Source organism: Corvus kubaryi, unplaced genomic scaffold (genome assembly GCF_017639235.1).
Source record: "Corvus kubaryi isolate FWS band 111438036 unplaced genomic scaffold, C.kubaryi_AGA036_p1.0 37396, whole genome shotgun sequence".
In the NCBI taxonomy this organism is placed as follows: domain Eukaryota; kingdom Metazoa; phylum Chordata; class Aves; order Passeriformes; family Corvidae; genus Corvus; species Corvus kubaryi.
In genome coordinates, this window is record NW_024581135.1 from 30,290,686 (window position 1) to 30,306,283 (window position 15,598).

A 15,598-nucleotide genomic window follows, 5' to 3' on the forward strand; every position below is an offset into this window, starting at 1 on the left:
TCCACAGAACTGCACATGTATATTACTGAACATTTTTTACACATTAACCACATGTTTTGAAAGCACCGGAAGTGCTGGGAAGCACAGCATTTAAGCTTAATGAAAAAGACTCTTCCCAGCTGAGCCACAGAATCCTGTTTTCCCAGAGCAAAAGGACTCTGGAGAGCTTTGCAATTATTTAAGAACAAGCACAATGTAAGCACTTAATAGTGGTCTATAGAAACTAAATTTTCTTTATTCCCGCTATTGGTACTTAAATATTAGCATAAAATTGAATTCTTTCAACAGCTCTCAGTACATATTGAGGAAGAATATCCTATGAAGGTTATATGTATTAAACAATGAAGAGAACCCCCGATGTAGTAAGGATGGTATCTTACTGCGTATCTCCTGTACCAGGAAGCAATCACAATCTGGCATCTTTTCATTAACAAGAAGCGGGTACGGCACTTCCAGCCTCTGTAAATCTTTTCAATCAGAGTAGCCAAGTCCTCCAAACGCTGCTTCCTCAGGTCTTCTAGTTTGAAGAGCTGGGTGTGGGGGTTTTTAGGGTTTTGTTTGACATTGGAAGAAAAACAGCAGGAGAGAAGAGACAAGGGAAAAAACCCATAAGCACAGCTCTTGTAAGAGAAATCACTTCTTTACTGAAGTCCCCCCTCAGACACACGTTGTTTTATTCATCTCCAGAGCTATAGGCAGATATACCAAGATGATTTGTGGCAGATACACTGTCACAAGTCAATGCTCTAAAATTATATTAAATAAAGGCTGACAGCTATTGTAGAATCTTGATTCACATTGATTTTAATGGGTCTAACATTAAAAAGTGCTTTTTTAATGCTACATTCACATCAATATATCAAAGCACTGCATGTAGAAAAATCTGTAGGAACCAGGTAGTGAATGATGCACCTCACAGCAGGCTGTCCTCAAGAGAGAGGGCTTGGTTTTGCAGAAGGCATTTTTCACTTACTGTTCTTGGGTTGCGGATGAATATCTTTGATCTGCCAAATGAAAATTCCTCTTCAGGGATTCTCAATTCATTAAACAGCACCTCTACTCCAGCCCTAAGAAGGAATAAATGAGCTTAACAAACATGAACCTCAGCTTTAAAACTTCTTAGTTCACATATTCACAGCTTAATTTATGGAAAGCATATGAAAGCATATTTTAAACTTTTAAATAGTGCTTGACATAAGAAGATTGAAAACCTAACTCATTTACTCAGTGGTTATTCAGCTAAAGGCAAGAATAATCACCATAAAGATTCAGAATAATTTGAGGAAAAAAAGAGCAAATTTCATTTTACAGCATCAGCAATGGCCTATTTTTTCCTCTTACATCTATAATTATTTTACCTAAAAACAAAAAAAAAAAAAGGAAAAAGGAAAGGCTCTCACACTAATGTCAAAATATGAAACAAAGACTAACGAGTTTGACAAACGTCAGTGTTCCACTCTTACCAAATGCGGAGAGAGGAACTGTGCAGATCTTTGTGATGATTACTACAATGCTGTTTTTATCAATACTGCACTTCCACCATTATCTTGATAACCTAAAGATTTAAATTGTAGCTAAAAGATGTTAATCTATTATGAAAGCTATTTAAATCATGCTTTTGGTGGCCACATGTAAAAAAAAAATAATAGAAGCTTATTTGCCCATCCCAGACATTATTTGCAAAAAATACACGTGAATACTATGCAATTTAAAAGTATATATTTAATACAATTGATTTGCAAGAGATATTATCTCATAATCGTTCCCCAATCATTATGTAAAGTTACTCCTGAAAGGGCAGGGGAAGACTGCATGGCTGTCTTCAACGAAATGAGTGTTCTTACACTTTGAAAGTTGGTTATTAAAGATAAGTGCCCTCCTGATCATTCCAGACCTCCCTGCAGTTTTGAATCCACTGCAGTATCTCTCTTACGCCCTTTCTGTCAGACCCAAACCAGTAAGGGCTGCAATATGCTACTTTCGCAACGTATGCAAAAAAATTTTAAAATCAGGACACGTGGAAGACAGGAATTTCACTCAGGACAGGTAGGAATACTGCTGTCTGCCTACCTGGCTGGCCCTCTCCAGTGGGGCCATGTCTGCCTGCAGAGCATTTTGTACCTCTCCAGGCAGGGCTCGTAGGCCTGCCGGAAGGCGTAACCCGCCCTCCTGACCCGCACGTTCTCCAGGAGCCCGAGGTACCGGATCTGGTGGCACACCAGGGCCTCGTTGAAAATGTCTGCAGCCTTTTTTTCATTGGGCTTGATGCACCTGGAAAGGAAAACCAAAAGGGACATCTCTTTGCAACATTGTACATGTATACAACTCTTATGGTGATAGATAGAAACCATAGATTTCAATAGTTTATCCTTGGATATCGAGGTGGGGTTTTTTTATATAACCTCACCAAACAAATTCACCAAATCTTTGGCACTGGGGAATTTACCTGATATAGTTTGGATTTTTATTCTGGAGATTTTTCATCAGGGTAGCAACTGAAGCCTTGAACTGTGAACCTGCCGTTGGTGGTCTCTTTAGATTGATCTTAGCAGGGTTTCCTTCTGGGAACAATGCTTTGATAAGGGAGTGGTTGGCCTTCCACATGGCCTGGGAGAGGTCACGGTACAGAAGATCATTATTTTTGTCAACAAATCCTTCCACCTGGTACATAACCTAAACAACAGAGAAGAGTCTCATCAGCACAGGTTTTGAACTACAACATAGACCACTTCAAAACTGGCCCAAGAAATTGATTTCTCCTTCTTACACACTGTCCAAAAGAAACAAAAGATATTTCAGCTTTCATTTTAAATCTAACATTTGGATGACTTTTTGTTGGATAAAATGTCTGTGAACATACTACCTGAGAAAGATGCATTTTCTCATCTGCCATACAGTTCCCTGTGTCGATCAGTTCTGGTTTTTGAAGTGGAAGAATTCCTTTTTCCATGATAACTCTGACACACCACCACCACCTGCCAAGACTCCACAAAAATCCTTTTTTTCTCGGTCTGATGAAGTTTTCTCCCTCTCTTTTGGATCAAAACAACAAAAATACCCTTTTCCTTCAAAGTACTTATGCTTACATTATTTGCCTAACTAAAACAAGATATGGCATACCACCTCTTGCTATCGCAGTGCAAGCAGCAAGCTGTGCAGCCCCCAGTGGACTGTTATTTTAAAGGACTTTTACCAGGAAAGCAGTCCAACAACAACAAGCACAAGTACAAAGCAGCTGGGCACCCAGGAGGCAGCCAGAGGAACCTCATGCAGATCTCAGATTGCTACTGGCTTTTTTAATTTTTGAGGGTAGGAAACTTCTCTGATTAATTGTGACAAGTCATCTGGCTGGTAATACAGATTCTTCTTCAGATCCATGATTTCTCAGTTCTGCATAGGTATGTACTATGTACACAGAATACTGAATGAAAATAGTACTGACACATATTTTACACAACAGCAAGTTACCGGGAACTCAGGCAGCACTTTATTTTGGAGAACATGTTTCTGGTTCTGACAGGTGCAGTAAATGCCACTACTGAAAAAACCAAACAACTGCTCACATGAAATGACTTATATTTCTTAAAAGGGGGGTCAAACTTTTGTTGACCACTGACAAGATCAAAATGTTCTTAGCAGAGGATGGAAAAACAACATTCCTCCCAAAATAGGAGGAATTCGCTCTACTGAATGCCTGTAACAATCAAAGACCCTCACAGCCTGCTAAGACACAATCTGTGCACAGTCCTTCTCCAAGTACTAGAGTATTTTCAATTCACTTACATTTTTGACAACCAAAGAAGTACCTAGGTATTAACCCCTGATAGATTATAGGCAGTTACAAACTCTTATTGGCAAATAATGCTAAGTTAATGAATGGCTGCCTGAAAGTCTGAAAGTCTGATATTTCCAGGACTATTCTGAACAAGAAAATTATTGAGCTATTCAAAATTATAAGATGAAGAAAATTTCAAAAAGCATTAAGCAGTCCTAGGGAAATTAAACACTTTCCAAATATTCTTTACTGTGTGAAATTATCACTTCAGCAGATTCAGACAAGAGGTATAATTTCAGCCGTACATTTTACTTTTAATTTTCTTTTAAATCTTCAGTCTACAAATTTAATTATTTTGATTTTCATTAATAAAAAGTCATAATGGATTACACACTGAAAGCTGTCACACTTGTATTTATTCATACTTCTTATATTGCAAAATGCAAATACGTTTGCAAGCCCTCTGTGTAGCTTTCTCTATACTCTGTTTAAACAGCGTATCAAACTCAGTTCCTTCAAACATACTAAAACTGCATTTTCTCAACAATGTGACTAAGGACTACAGCTAGTTCAGTGACAAAGAGCATGTTTTCCAAAATATGTTGCCTACAAATGTGTGTGATTTTTTGTCACCTTGAGCAATGATTTCTTTCCAGAGACCTAACAGCAGCACTGCAGCAGTGGGCATCTTTCTCCTTTGATGAAAGGAGAAGTGTTTTGATTTCAACCGGAGCAGCAGGACTTTGTACAAGGGCACGTAGTAACAGGACAAAGGGTAGGGGCTTCAGACTGGCAGAGGGCAGGTTTAGATTAGTTATTAGGAAGGAATTCTTCACTATGAGGGTGGTGAGGCCCTGGCACAGGCTGCCCAGAGAAGCTGTGGCTGTCCCATCCCTGGAAGTGTTAAAGGTCAGGCTGGATGAGGCTTTGAGCAACCTGGTCTAGTGAAAGGTGTCCTGCCCACGGCAGGGGCTTGGAACTAGGTGATATTTAAGGTCCCTTCCAACCAAAACCATTTCAAGATCTCTTAAAGCCTTCCAGCCCAAATCACAGGTTTTAGGCTTAAGACAAAAAAAGATTAAGACAGGCCTGGATTTTTTAGTCAGCTACACCAGCCCACACATGCTCCCTTCACCAGGTACCTTGCCAGCATAGTGCTGAATCCTGAAGCAGCTGTGAGGCAGGGAGGTGTCATTGAGGAACCGGGAGCACTTGCTCATCCTGCTCTCAAAATGCTGGTGAGTGGCACAGACCTGGTTCAGCTTTTCTAAAAAGGTGTCATCGGTAACAGTTCCTGGTCTCAGACATTCTTCGTCCAGCATGGCCAGGATTCCAGTTTGGTTCTGAAGTTTCAAAACAAGAGCTTTAGTACTTGTTTCTATCACAGCACAAAAAGGAGATCATTCTCCTGTTTGACTTCTGCTATCCAGAAAAACATTCTTCAAGCCATCTCAAGGTTTGGCTCTTTTTACCCCACAACCATTTCCAACCGATTTTTAGCACTTGCATTTTTGAAAGACTTTTTATGAGATCTGAATCCTGAAATTCACATTGAAGTTTCATGTCATTTCCTCAGACTGTAGCAACTCCAACTCAACTGAAAGTTGCCAGTTTACAGTAAAACTATCATGTATTTTATGTTAATGGTTAAAAAGTTATCTTTTCTGATTGTTAAGGAATTTTATCTTTCTTGCTTTGGAAGTCTTCTCATTATATACAAGTACTTTGAGTACCTCTAACACTCAGTAATGAATGTGTAATTGAGTTTTCTAGTTCCCATATGAAAAGAAATGTTAATTACAATGCAGCATGTGATATCTGCTATTGAGAACAGCCCTAAATGTAAACATTTAAGAGCTATTTGATCTGAGGACTTTTTTCATGTAGATACTGCTGAATATTTCTACAAAAGTAACATCACTTATAAAAAAAACCTTTTTAGTAAAATAAACTTCTACCATTCAAAGTAAGATGAATAATACAATGAATGGCATGTTTCACAAAATTTAGTGCATGAGGATACATATAGATTTTACAGCTAGATTAAATCCACTAAAAAAATGGATTTAAAAAAAATTATTTAAAAAAATCCACATTAAAAAATTATCCAGAGAGATTCCTGAATACAACTTACATTTTCTATTAGGTCGCAAATGATAGCATTGTTGAAATATTCGATATGAGTCCATTCAATCCCCTGTAAGAAAATATAAGTAAATGTATGAACAGGAAAAAAATGGAGGGAGCTTTTCCTCTAGGCAATTCCCATTATATTCCAATTAACCATGGTACTACTTTGAAATTTAATTCTGCATGCTTACCAACAATTTATTTATTAAGAAAAAAAAAAAATGCAACTATCTACTACTATCATTATCTGCGCAAAATGAGTGTCCTTGAGCTGCTGCCAAACTCACTCTCCATTCCTTTCCCCCACCCATGTCAGCTTCCCATGCACTCCCTGGCACCAGGCCAGGCTCCTCCCGTGCTGCCTATGCTCCCACTGGCCAGAAGGAAATCAGCCCATGTCACTGCAAGCTCCTGAGATCAAAATTTCTAAGTTCTTCGTTGTTGGGATGGTTTTTTTGGTTTGTTTGTTTTTTTTCATGGGAGGAAGAAAAAGGGCTAAATTTAGATAAGACCATTCGAAAAATCCAGAGCATGACTTCTGTTCAGATGTTCTTAATATCCCAATTTTTTTTTCAAACATCAATGATAAAATTTCCAGGATGAGATGCCAATGCATCACGAGGTAACACTGGTAGGGGAAAGGACTGAAAGAAGGAACATATTCATTTCATTCTTAATCTGCACTCTGTGGTACTTCTTACAGTTTACTTTTCTCAGAGCATTTGAAATATCATTCAAGAACCAAATTGCAGCAATGATGGTTTACCACTGAATGCAAAATTAAAAAGACATGCTGAAATTTCATGTTATCCTCAGGATCATAAGGCAGGAACTTTATGTAATTAAAAAAAATGTTTATACAGCAAAATGGTATCATCCAGTTGGAGTACAAACAGCGTGTGCCAGTTTTTACAGCTGGGAGCTGGTATTTTGTCTGAGCTCTGTGTATCATGTGGAGCACTGCTAAAACCTATTAAAATTTTAGCTTGATGTTCACTCACAGAATAACATCAAACACCAGAGGCTGGGCTCTACAGGACATCTTAAATTTATCCGTAAAGCTCACACGGCTCCCTTCAATACTTACCTGAAAGAACACTAGAACCAAAACTCTATTTGTACTTTCTTTAGTGTTGCATGCTATTATTTTAGCCACCCAGTTCCCTTTGATAAAGGACTGGCTGTGGCTGTTCTTGGGGTGCATCCCAGACATTGCTGCGTAATCCAAAATGCAGGCTGCAGGGCAATGGCACTAATACCAGAAAGTGGTATTAGTGTTCTAATAAATCAATTAGCCCTTGCTCAGAACTGCCAGTCATTGTTGGCAATGAATGAATCAGAGTTGGGTCTGGTTTTTACCTGGAGAATTCATAATGTGAAACAAATGCCAAACCAACATTTTTTGCTTCATGTAACTACCACACAGCCCCACACAAACATGCTCCATGTCAGTCCTGTGCTCAAGAAGTGCCTCTGTTGCCTGAAAAATAGTTCCAGCCTGCATGCCTGTTATCTCTGCAGGGACAACGGGAAGAGGATAAGGAAAGATGCACTCAAGTATTACCTCTCGGATGTATTCCTCCTGCTCTTCTTTGAGGGTAAGTTCAATGAAGATCTGCTGCAACTTCTCATTACAGTAGTTGATAATGAATTGCTCAAAGCTGTTGTCCTGTCAGATGAAATACGTTTGAGTTTGCTTTGTGTAAACAGCCTGGAACCCAGCTGGAGTAAGTTACTGCAGCAGCTGCAGGTCAACAAGCTGCTGTATTAACTACTCCTTCCAGTTTTATGATGTGATGGTTGGAGGAATACTTGATTGAGATCACGATTAGTTTAGAAATTTTTGACCAAATCCTTTCCTGAGGCTTTGTCCATTGGGAGGGACAAAAACCTCTGTGGGTTTTGCTCACAATGCCTCCATACTGATCCCTTTCAACAAGTCATGAGGACACCTGTGGTGTCAGGGAATAAATGACCAAAGTTTTGCCTGCACCAATCTGTCCCCATATGTAAAACGTAGTCTCCTGTGGGGTCCGATAAATAAAATCATGATAGTAGCATCAGCTCTTTTCCACTCAGCAGCCAATAAAGTATCCTATTTCCCTACAGAACAGGGCTCAAGCTGCTATTCCAGTTGCATCTGAGCCTGGGTTAAGAGATTATTGGTTCCAGAGGTCAACCCACCTCCTCCCTGCCAACAAACTGCCCCTTGAAATGATGGGAAACAAAAGAGCTTCATTGACTAAAATTCCTCTAACAGGCTAACTCATCTAAAACTGGGTTAGGGAGCAAGCAGATGTGTGACCCTTTGCAGAAGGGACCGGGGAGTGGAGCAGACCCCAGCAGGAGGGGTAGGCACAGGAAGGAGGCTTGGTGACTGCCCCATCACAGGCTGTGACATGACATTGTGCCTTTTTAAACTACCAAATCGTCTGCTATACAATACCTGTGAAGCTTAAATAATGCTGATAGAATTTTTATCACTGAAGGCAAGTGCAATCATTTGAATGTTTTAATCAAGGATCTGGTTGCTAAATGAGATTAAGAACACACACGCAGATTAGAAAATATTGAGGTAGCACAGATTACTTTTATCATTTTAGTTTTAAATGAAGCAAAATCATAGCTGATCACCAAAATTCCTCAGCCACAAACGCTGCCCCTCTCACCAACTGCAATTATCACTCAGAGATTGCAAAACTTGCATAGCTCAAGATGAGAGAGTTAAAATTTGGCATGCAGCAAAATCAGCACTGCAAACAAGTCATACTTACTGCATTCTGTTGAAAAAGAAATTACATAAACTGCAGTCAGTACTTATACTACTTCCATAACAATACACAACATATCTATTAGCATTTATTTAGCATACCAAGTAGATCAATCTTTGTATTACTGAAAATGCAAAATACTATATAAATGTTATGTATTACATCTTCATAGCTGAGTCTATCTTTAGCTACTGTCCAAATATTATCAAATAAACCAAGAGGTTGAGACACATCAGAGCCTAACACAGAACAGCATTCTTGCATTGCCCTGTCTCTAAATCACCAGGCACTTTTTGCCTTTAAAAGCCACATTTATAACCTTGGGCATACAAATCCCAGCAACAGGAGGGGAGAATGGGGAAGGGAATAGAGAATACTGCAGGAAGAATGAGTGTAACTTTACTTGACACATTCAGATAAGGCCATCACTTCAGATACATTGAGCTGGAAGTAAAAGGACCCCAACTGTCACATCACCCAGAGAAAGGGCAAAACGCACTCTGCATCCTCCTGCCAGGCACATACCACCCAACTCAGAGAGACTGCTTCTCCAAAAGACCAGGTTATTCTGATTAAAAGGGCTGCAGGACTTTTCACTCACAAATTATACAGGCTCAGTCATCAAAAGAGGATGGAAACTGAACAGAAAATCCAGCTAAACCATCTAACTGAAAGGTCATTAACAACACATTAAAGTAATTGCTAGATGTTTTCCTGATTTGCTGTGTATCTATGATATTTATGGCTTGCCAAAAAAAAAGGCAAACCAAAATCCACAGAGTTCTCCACAAATCGCTCACTTTGAGCTATGAAATTCTATTTGACATTGCCAAGCCACTGAAAATTGCTATTCCAGAAAAAGTTATTGAAGAGCAGCAGCAATATTGTTCTTTATGAATGATACAGAGCAAAAGGCTAAAACAGCTAATTACAGAAAAGAAAATTAGGGAAAATGTTTGAAATTACTGACATTCTCAAAACACTAAACTCTGAGCAAGACCAGAAGACATTTGGCAAATTAAATATACTTCAGAAAGAGCTGTTTCCTTTTACAGGTTTTAAAAAACCCTGTATGAAAAAAACAGTGGGTGTTTATCTCTAAGCAATTCTCACTAAGGCAACAACAGTTGTGCATTTATTTTCCCTTAATGAATATCTATAATTTTTAATTATGGGAGGGCTCCACAAAGCATATACAAATGTTCACAAATGAATTGTCCCCCCCCAATATTTTAATGAAGGTCTTATAGAAATGAATACAACAGAACTAGAAGGGATCTAAAGGACTTTTGACCTTTTTTCCTAGAAGGCAGTAGAGAATAACCCATATCAGTGATAGAATATCACTAAACCCACTCAGCAGATGGGCTGGAGGGACCCAGCCATCAGAGACTACTTGCTCCTTATGCTACCACTTGTGTTAAGTGACAGAAAGGGGTTTGACCAACACAGAAGCAGTGCAGTCAGACATAAAATTTGAGGAAAAGCTATCAAATATTCTTAGGAAACTGGGGGGGGGGCAGGGGGAGAGAAATGAAGACCATATCTTCTCAAGGTGTCACCTTCTCTTCCAGGCTGTAATTCTGCTACTTTTAATGTCGAAGGCATCACTTAAATCCCTGCATTTTAACAGCAGCTTTCTAACTATGCCTTTGAAAGCACTGTGGAATACAAAATAAAACCTTCAGGGAATATAAAACCACACAGTCTCTCAAATTAAATAAAGGTGCTAGGAAAACAGAATGTCACCTGAGATAGGCTTAAAGTCATGTTGAATTTATAGATACAGCTCAACCAACCACCCTCAGCTTATCCTCTGAATCTTTTATCAGATGCAACACTAAATTTAGAGGAGTAGAAAAATTCACTGAAAAAAATCAAAGCCTACTTCACCATGTTTCCCGCTTCACAAATAATGGTGTCTTGCTCAAACAGCTTCATTCTTTATCAACCTTCAAACTACTGGTCATCAGGGTCGTATTTCATGAATAGCACATTTTGAACTCCAAAAAAATTGTTCTCCACGCAAAAATATAAACTAGCTATAAAGTTCTATCTGTGGGCCACAGCTATTACATGCAGGTGCTTAAAAGTCCTACAGAAAATATTCTTTGTTCCTTAATATTTTACCTAACTTCTTCGAAAGATTCCGTGGAATCATCTGAAAAAAACATATATGGTGGTTCCTGATTTTAGACATTTTTATACCAGTAAAATGCCAATGGGAAACAGACACAAATATCTTTGTCAAAAAAAGTAGGCTAAAAATTTCTTACTGGTGTCCGGCAGAAATGCCTCCATTAGATTTATGAACAGAAAATATCTAAAACAGGACATTTTCCTATCAGTGTTATATACCTTCTAACCTTCTCTCCTCACACAGAACTCAAATTCACTTTTGAGTACCCCGTTTCCAATGATTTCCAAAGATTACACAGCAACTGAGATACCTGCTTAAAACTGAAAACCGCATTTCATTTCCATACTAGCAGGCAGGAATAGATTCTTACCGTCCACCTGCCTAACAAAGTCTAACTTTAGGTGTTCCATTTTTTGTGTCCTCTCCACTCTTTCCCCCAGATTAACCAGATGCTGTGGATCCAAACCCACAGACTCAGGTATATCATCAATGTCACACCTTTGTAGGTGTTTCTCAATATCTCCTCTTCCTTCTTAATCTTTCATCACACCATTCTTGTTCAGGGCCAATTCAAAAATGTACACGTTGCTCAGTCTGCAACCACACTGCAAAAAGGTGTCCAGCAACAATTCTTCAAATATATTATATGAACACATACAGCTAAAATAATACATGAGATGTATTTAAAGGAAAAGCATCTTTTAAAAGAAAACCTAAACATTTCAAGTCATGAGACTGTTGAAATCAACAGGACTGATGTAATGAAAATGAACTTTTACATCAGTGTGAGAAGGGAAAAAGACATACAGAGACTGATACTTCTGCTCTATCACAAATAGCCCCAGAAGGTAAGTTATCTTAAATATCAACACAGCTCCAGGCATCAGAAGTCTCTAACCACCTCCTAACATAAGCAGGTGACCCCAAGTAGTTCCATCAGGCCCCTAGAGAAAAAGCCAGATGGCAAAACTAATGATGATAAAAGACCAACATACTCACTTCACTGAGATGAATGGTGGAATGAAGGGTGAAACCAAGCAGCAAATTCAATTTATATGCTACTGTGGTGTCTGGGGATAGGGGGTTTTATGTATGACCACACAAGCATACGAGTTTATGAGATGAAACTAAGGAATATAAATGCTAGGAAATTAAAATCAGCAAACTGCATTTAAAGAAAATGAAAAAAGATACTATTTTAATCTCAGACAGCAATGACCCAGTTATAACGTGACTCAGCTGTAACAATTTTTCAAAATTTTTTGCAAATTTAGTAAAGGCATGTTATCAATATTTATCCCTTTCTTTTCTGTTTACATATACAAACATTTGAGCAATCAAGCTTTATTTCCTGTAAACTAGACTGCTCTGGGCTTTTGTGTAAATATCTCCATAGGCAAAGAACCAGAGAAGCACATCTTTTAATTATAAATATTCCACTGTATGTAATCAAACCATGTTTCGGTGTACCTCATGGAAGCAACACAGACCTATGCCAAAGCTTTGGGGATTATCCATTTTCCATATTTGTGTAGCTCAACCAACTCCAGCCCTTACTGTGTGCCAGGTAGAGAACCACACACCCTGAAATCCATCTTGCTCCCAGTTGTGCTGCCCAGGCACACAGGTCTGAACCAAATTTGGAATTAAAAGGGCAAGAAACTACAGTGAATCCAGTGCATGTGTGGCTCATGGCAAAACCCAGGTACTATCACTTCAACAAACTCAACCTGATAAACCACAGCCCTGGAACAACAGGAATTACAAACAGGCAAGAACCTACTGTGTTATCAGAGCCATTCCTCTACTAAGACAGAAATAGCTGCTGTAGGGCAAAACACTATTCTCACAACCTGAAGCAGAGCATTTGTGTATTTTTGCTCCAGAATTTCAAGTATTTCCTCTTGCAAACAGCCAGCCAACGGGATTTACTTCATAAACCCGCATGTTGCAAAATAAGCCTCTCTAAATACTTACGTTATTATGCGATTAATTAAATGGTGATTAACTTCCTGGGATGCACCTCTGCTTTGAGCATCCTATCACTTAAGGAAATGATTGCTTTAACAGTATTTTAAAACCTTCCTGGCACCTAGGAGTCCAACCAAGAGTCCCTCTCTGTAAAGCTCCTCTCTTGATAACACTTGCCAGCAGAGGTAGTTGATCGATTACAGATTAAAATTCAGTTCTCCTCTTTCCCAGTAGACCGGGCTTTGCCAGAAGGCACAGAGGGCTGGGTACGCACATTTTGGCACTGCTGCTTGCCAGTGTAGGCTAAACTTCTGGGCATTAGCAAAGGGTTGAACAATTTCAAAAAGGAAATCTGTTGCAAGGTAGACAGCCTAGAAAAAGCAGCTGCAAGTTATGATCTGGAGATTAAGGCAAATAACAAAACAACAGATATCCATGGCTGAGTTAGAGCCAAAGTCAAGACATGAAGAAAAGGTTCCCAGATTCTTTAAAAGAAAAAAAAAAAAAAAAAGATAAAATAAGATCCTGATAAGTCAACTTCCTCCTTAGAATTTTTTTTTTTTGCGTCTAATATGTCATCCTGCTAGCAAATAACTAGATCCTTCTCCTGTTAAATAATCCTTGGGGGGGTGAGGGGAAAACACTGATCCAGGAGCAATCTCTCAGAGCTCAGTATGCTCTGAAACTGTAATGTCCTTCATGTAATCAACAGGATAGAAAAAGGCAAAGCAACCAGTCAGCAACTGGACCAAGCTGTTGTACAGGTTTATGGTGAAAATGGAAATACCTCCCCTATTCTTTCATACCTTAAAACATCTCAGAAAGGCATTTTCAGTGATTACTGCTCTTTATTTGATTACCTCCCTCTAAAAACAGACAATTAACACAATTATGAACTTGTTAATATGAAGAAAATGCATTCTTCGTATTTCTAACATATTCCCTCAACAGAGATATTGTCATTCTATCATCGTCCAGATGACAGCTTACTTAGTACATGCAGCATGACCAAGCTTCCTTCTGTCATCTCAAGAGACTTCTACACACAACAAGTTAATTGCCTTAAATGAAATGAAGTACTATCAAAATGCATTTCTCACAGACTGTGAGAAATGGACCTGGTTTTACTGCTGGGTGGCTTGTTTAGCTGCTTTACTGGGGATATTTTTATTTACTGGTGGGTTTTACAGAGAAAGTGGTGGATTCTGCCATGTTTTTGCATGTTCTTGTGTACCTGGAGCAAAAGGAGTTGGTCAGATGCTGTCCCCAAAGACAAGGCAGTCACATCACCTGAGGTGCATCCCAGTTTCTTGCCAGGCTAAAACACATGGAACAAACTGCTCCACCAAGGGACTGAGCAGAAAGCACTCACACTGCCTTCCCAAGGCCTGGCAAATTTCAACAATAAGCCTTGTTTGGCAGCATTAACTTTCATAAAACTGCACTCCAAATCATTAACTTCATCATAAGGACCAGCTGCAGAGTGGAGCCTGAATATTCAGAATAAAGCCTTTAAGCCAGCTAGCTTAAAGACAGACATTTCTATCTCTGAAGGGCTGGGCAGGATGAAATACTCACTCCTGCTCCACAACACTCATTTTCACACACCCTAGCTCTTGTCTCCATAGGAAATGTACACAACAGGAAACTCAAGATCCAAAGCAAACGGAGAGAGCCTTCTGCTCATCTCTGCTGAGCCTTGGCAGGCCCCCATCATCTGCCTCCTGCAACCTCCACTTCTTGTTCACAAACCCCACCCTTCCACAACCCCGCCCCAACACTCTGCCCAAAAATACATCATCAAACATGGAATAAAATGGGAACAGCCCCAAACCTACCCCAGGAAGCCTGGAATCAAGCTGATTCTAAAAATCCCAGTGCCACCAGCCATCATCCCTACCCCATCTCAAATCACAGTCTAGACTGCACACTGACTATGCACGCAGCTGCTCAAAAATGTGGATAAACATACTCGGAGCAATTAGTGTCAGGCTTCGGTCCACTGCCCAAACTCCAGCAGCACAGTTACACAACCAGCCCAGCCCTCCAGCCTGCATTTCCACGCTAATCCTAGTCCCTAAATCCTTGCCCACAGACAATTCACACAGAGCCACCCAAAATTTCAGCGTTTTGCTTTGCAAACATTCAGTCACAGCATTTGGCTTACCACAAAAGGCATGGCAGGATTCAAAAATAAACACAGCTTTACAGCACCTATTTTGTGGATTGCGTAGCCAAGCTTGCTGCTGACATCTGCCAAACGCACAGAGACTGAGGATTATTGATAGATTTAAATTCCTTAATCTGAATTTTTAGACAGCCAAGTCCTTATATCTACTTTCTTGGATGGTTTTTGCGTTTGTCTGAAAAATGGGGTCTGTATTTGATAAATATCCTAGCAAAACCCAAATCCCAAAAAGTATATGCCAGCAGCATCAATACTCTGGTTATTTTTTTCTCTGTCAATTTCCAGGAAAACTCATGTAATCCTTGTAAATTAACTTCAGTTTAAATTACAGAAAATTGCAGAAACCACAGTGAGCAGTAAATGAATTAATCTTTCAAAAATAGATGAAAAAAATCTCATTTAAAAGCTTCAATTTATGTATAATAGAACAGGACTGCTATTGTCATCAAGAAGGTGAAGTGTAGGATCTTTCAGAATGGTAAATCTGGATTTCTGTATTCACTAATCTTACACAAGGAACTGCAGGATGATTTAAAGAATCATGCTAAAGAGAAATAAGGCCTGAGAAATATTGTGCCCTGCCCATTATGAAACCAAAAACAAAGGAAACCTCTAAAACAAAG

The 15,598-nt window shown here is 39.2% G+C and overlaps 1 protein-coding gene across 7 annotated transcripts in view; it reads right to left on the reverse strand.

Annotated features, from left to right (window-relative positions):
- MYO1B (myosin IB) overlaps positions 1-15,598 on the reverse strand; it is a 110,622-nt gene that overhangs the window by 22,657 nt on the left and 72,367 nt on the right. For 4 of the 7 annotated variants that reach the window (XM_042040494.1, XM_042040500.1, XM_042040498.1 and 1 more), the window contains exons 14-21: positions 8,680-8,685; positions 7,470-7,574; positions 5,910-5,972; positions 4,918-5,118; positions 2,447-2,673; positions 2,071-2,271; positions 974-1,067; positions 381-530 (exon numbers count right to left, since the gene is read on the reverse strand). In XM_042040494.1, the coding sequence (XP_041896428.1) occupies positions 381-530; positions 974-1,067; positions 2,071-2,271; positions 2,447-2,673; positions 4,918-5,118; positions 5,910-5,972; positions 7,470-7,574; positions 8,680-8,685 (1,047 nt within the window). The remainder of the gene's footprint in view (positions 1-380; positions 531-973; positions 1,068-2,070; positions 2,272-2,446; positions 2,674-4,917; positions 5,119-5,909; positions 5,973-7,469; positions 7,575-8,679; positions 8,686-15,598) is intronic. The other 3 variants (XM_042040501.1, XM_042040499.1, XM_042040497.1) reach the window with 1 other exon arrangement.